The sequence below is a fragment of the Physeter macrocephalus genome, chromosome 18 (genome assembly GCF_002837175.3).
Source record: "Physeter macrocephalus isolate SW-GA chromosome 18, ASM283717v5, whole genome shotgun sequence".
NCBI classification, from domain to species: Eukaryota; Metazoa; Chordata; class Mammalia; order Artiodactyla; family Physeteridae; genus Physeter; species Physeter macrocephalus.
Window position 1 is genome coordinate 21,792,458 of NC_041231.1, and position 3,210 is coordinate 21,795,667.

The 3,210-nt window shown below is 42.9% G+C and overlaps 1 protein-coding gene across 1 annotated transcript; it reads left to right on the forward strand.

Annotated features, from left to right (window-relative positions):
* Positions 1–1,395: 1,395 nt before the first annotated feature.
* On the forward strand, positions 1,396–1,899 carry LOC102980440 (S-phase kinase-associated protein 1-like). Its single transcript, XM_055079994.1, has one exon. It carries the CDS (start codon positions 1,417–1,419, stop codon positions 1,897–1,899), a length of 483 nt encoding a protein of 160 aa, XP_054935969.1. The 5' UTR covers positions 1,396–1,416.
* Positions 1,900–3,210: the final 1,311 nt, after the last annotated feature.

Here is a 3,210-nt window from a genome sequence, read left to right on the forward strand (position 1 = left end):
AGAATGTCTCTTTATCTCCTTTATGTTCAACCCTGTTAAAGGGATACCCAAGAGTTTGTAGAGAAATTGTTCCTTTTTTACTTGTTGCTCTACTCTCCGAGAATACAGAGAGAATCCAGTGAGGGCTGGATGCAGAGAGAAATCCAGATGGCAGACTTCACACCGTTATCTGACAGCGGAGCTTCCTCTAACAGGGTCGGGCTCTCCAGAGCTGGCTCCTTGTTTCATCAGAACGAATTATTCCCCAGGAAGGGCCTCAGTCCTCATGCAGATTGGCTTCCCAGGGTGCCCACTCCATCAGCATAGACACGGCCAGAGTCTGTCAATTCCTTAGACTCATCTAGAAGCCCCGCTCCAGAAAAATGAAATGGTGAAGAATCCTGACAATCTAACAGATTAATCACTGTAACAGAATGACCCAGGAGTCTGAATTTAGCTTTTTAGCAAGAAGCTGACAGCTGTTTCTCTGCAGAGCAAGGTTAGCAGCTCAAATGGCTCCAGGAGGGGGTGATATTCAAAATACTGAATATTTAACAACTGGCACTACCTGGGCACCCATGGGTTCTGAACAGTCCCTGTCAGCATCTATCAGCCCTGCCCACATGGCCCAGCAGGTGAAAGGAAGGAGTGGGCACAGGGGCCTGTGGAAGAGGAAAGCTCGCGCTTGCCGTGTGGGGGAAGCTGCCGTCAGCTCCAGATAACGGCAGATGTGGGAATATAAGCCATCTGTTTTCAGATACACAGATTTTTCCCAGAGAGGTTCCAATCGATTTCTTTATGAAATTTAAATATTGACAACTTGTTTGAAACTTTACAAAAAAATAAACCTCTTTACAGGCCAAACCAAAAAAATAAATGGATGTGTACGACCTCTCTGTGTCAGTTCTTCACTGCTGTTCCAAAGGCAGAGCCAGACAGTACCTTGGAGTACACTGTCATTATTTTCTACGTAGGGTAACGTAAGTAGCCTCTTCATATGTGGCCAAACTCCTAGGCTTTCACACTTTGAGGGGTTGAAACTATTGGTCCCTTTTTTTTTACGTAATTAAAAAATAAATTTTATTCCAAGCAGAGTTGTACAACAAAGGAAGTAATACATGATAGGATGCACGACATAATAAATTGAAAAATTGTGAATTACCTTTAAATTTCACAGTAATAAAACAAAGATATTGATATAACCAAAAGATATAATTTAACTGAATTGCCAGGCTAGGGAGACTGGAAGTGTGTACATGAGCAAGTGTATGTATGTGGAAGGAGAGAGGAAGCAGAGAGTTAAAAAGTTAAATCCGAGGCAGACGTCGTGCCGCTCCGCAGTGTTGGCCTTGTTCTTCACTTTTCTGTCTTTCTTTTCGCAGACGCCGCCCTGCTCTCGTCAGCCGCTGGCCCGCCATCTCCTTGAGTCCTAACACCATGCCTTCAATTGAGTTGCAGAGTTCTGATGGAGAGATATTTGAAGTTGATGTTGAAATTGCGAAACAATCTGTGACTATTAAGACCATGTTGAAATATTTGGGAGTGAGTGATGAAGGAGGTGATGATCCAGTCCCCTTGCCAAATGTTAACGCAGCAATATTAAAAGAGGTCGTTCAGGGGTGCAACCACCACAAGGATGATCCTCCTCCTCCTGAGGATGATGAGAACAAAGAAAAGCGAACAGATGATATTCCTGTTTGGGATCAAGAATTCCTGAAAGTTGACCAAGGAACACTTTTTGAGCTTATACTGGCAGCAAACTACTTAGACATCAAAGGTTTGCTTGATGTTACCTGCAAGACTGTTGCCAATATGATCAAGGGGAAAACTCCTGAGGAGATTAGAAAGACATTCAATATCAAAAATGATTTTATTGAAGAAGAGGAAGCCCAGGTATGCAACGAGAACCAGTGGGTGTGAGGAGAAGTGAAATTTTGCGCCTGAGGCTGTAACACTGTAAGGACTGTCCCAAATACTAGTTGCACTGCTTTGTTTATAATTGTTAATATTAGAAAAACAGTTCACAAATGCAGCAGCAAATCAGTTGTATTAGCAGAATGTTGTCCTCATTGCATGTGTAGTTTCAGTACAGATTCCAAACTTATGGCTCAGTTTCTTCCAGTATGATCAAAAGTTCTTCTTTCTTTGCTCTGAATAAAATTGAACAGTGGGTTCTCTATAGAAAGTGGCATTTTGGGCTTTCCCTCTCTTTGTAAAGCAATTTCTGCCTAGTTTATTGTCCAGTTAACTTTACTTTAATGACTTCTAAAAGTTGGCATTGTAAATAAAACAACTTGCAAAAAAAAAAAATTAAATCCTCATCTTCTCTCTCTTTTTTTTTTAATAGCTGTCCCCTCCCCCTTGCTGTGAAGACCTCTAGAATAAGAAAAGTCAAATTAGCATCAAGTTCCAGGACCTTTCTGGGTAAAAATATTAAGGACATCTGCTTCCCCCAAATCAAACGTTTTAGAAAATCACCGGGGGGACTGAGATGAGATGCCAAATAAGTCCTCCAAAGAGAGCTTCAAAAAGGTGGGAGAAGTCTGGGCTGTACTCCACACTCAACCAAGAGCTGGCTACCCTCCCATGGTGTTTGTGCTTTGGGGATGGGTAACTGATCATGTCATGGGAACTCTAGAAATAGGAACATGGCAGCCTGGGCAGGACCTGGACCAGCAAGGACATTATACGCTAGTGGACAAGCTGTGTCCATTGAACCGTGAGCCTTCACTTTCAACTGTGACACCTTCCACGCTGGCCACCAAAAGCAATAGCCATTGTGGGCTCATCACATTCTCCCCCCGCTTCTCTCCCAGCCTGCTGTTTTGAGGTACAGTCTTTCAGATCGAGTAAACCCATGAGCTGGACCATCTTTGTGGGCCTGTGACACTTGCACTCACGGAGGACCCCATATGCTCAGCTTACCTGGTTCAATGCTCATCTTGAACTGCATAACTTTTGAACAAGAGGTCTTGCATTTTTATTCTGCGTGAGCCTACAAATTTTGTAACTGGTCCTGCCCCTGAGATTCTTGAATAATTTCAGAGGAACACTTTTGAAAAGGCAGCCTCAAGAAAGTGATACAGTCACATTACTCATGGTAGCTATGTTCTATAAAGTTGCCGTGAACACTGACTTAATGAGTATTGAACGACGCTCCTAGGAGAAATACAGGGTTAGGTTCCTGTGAGCTTCTGATCACAACATTTTCATCAACCAATCAATGTGTTA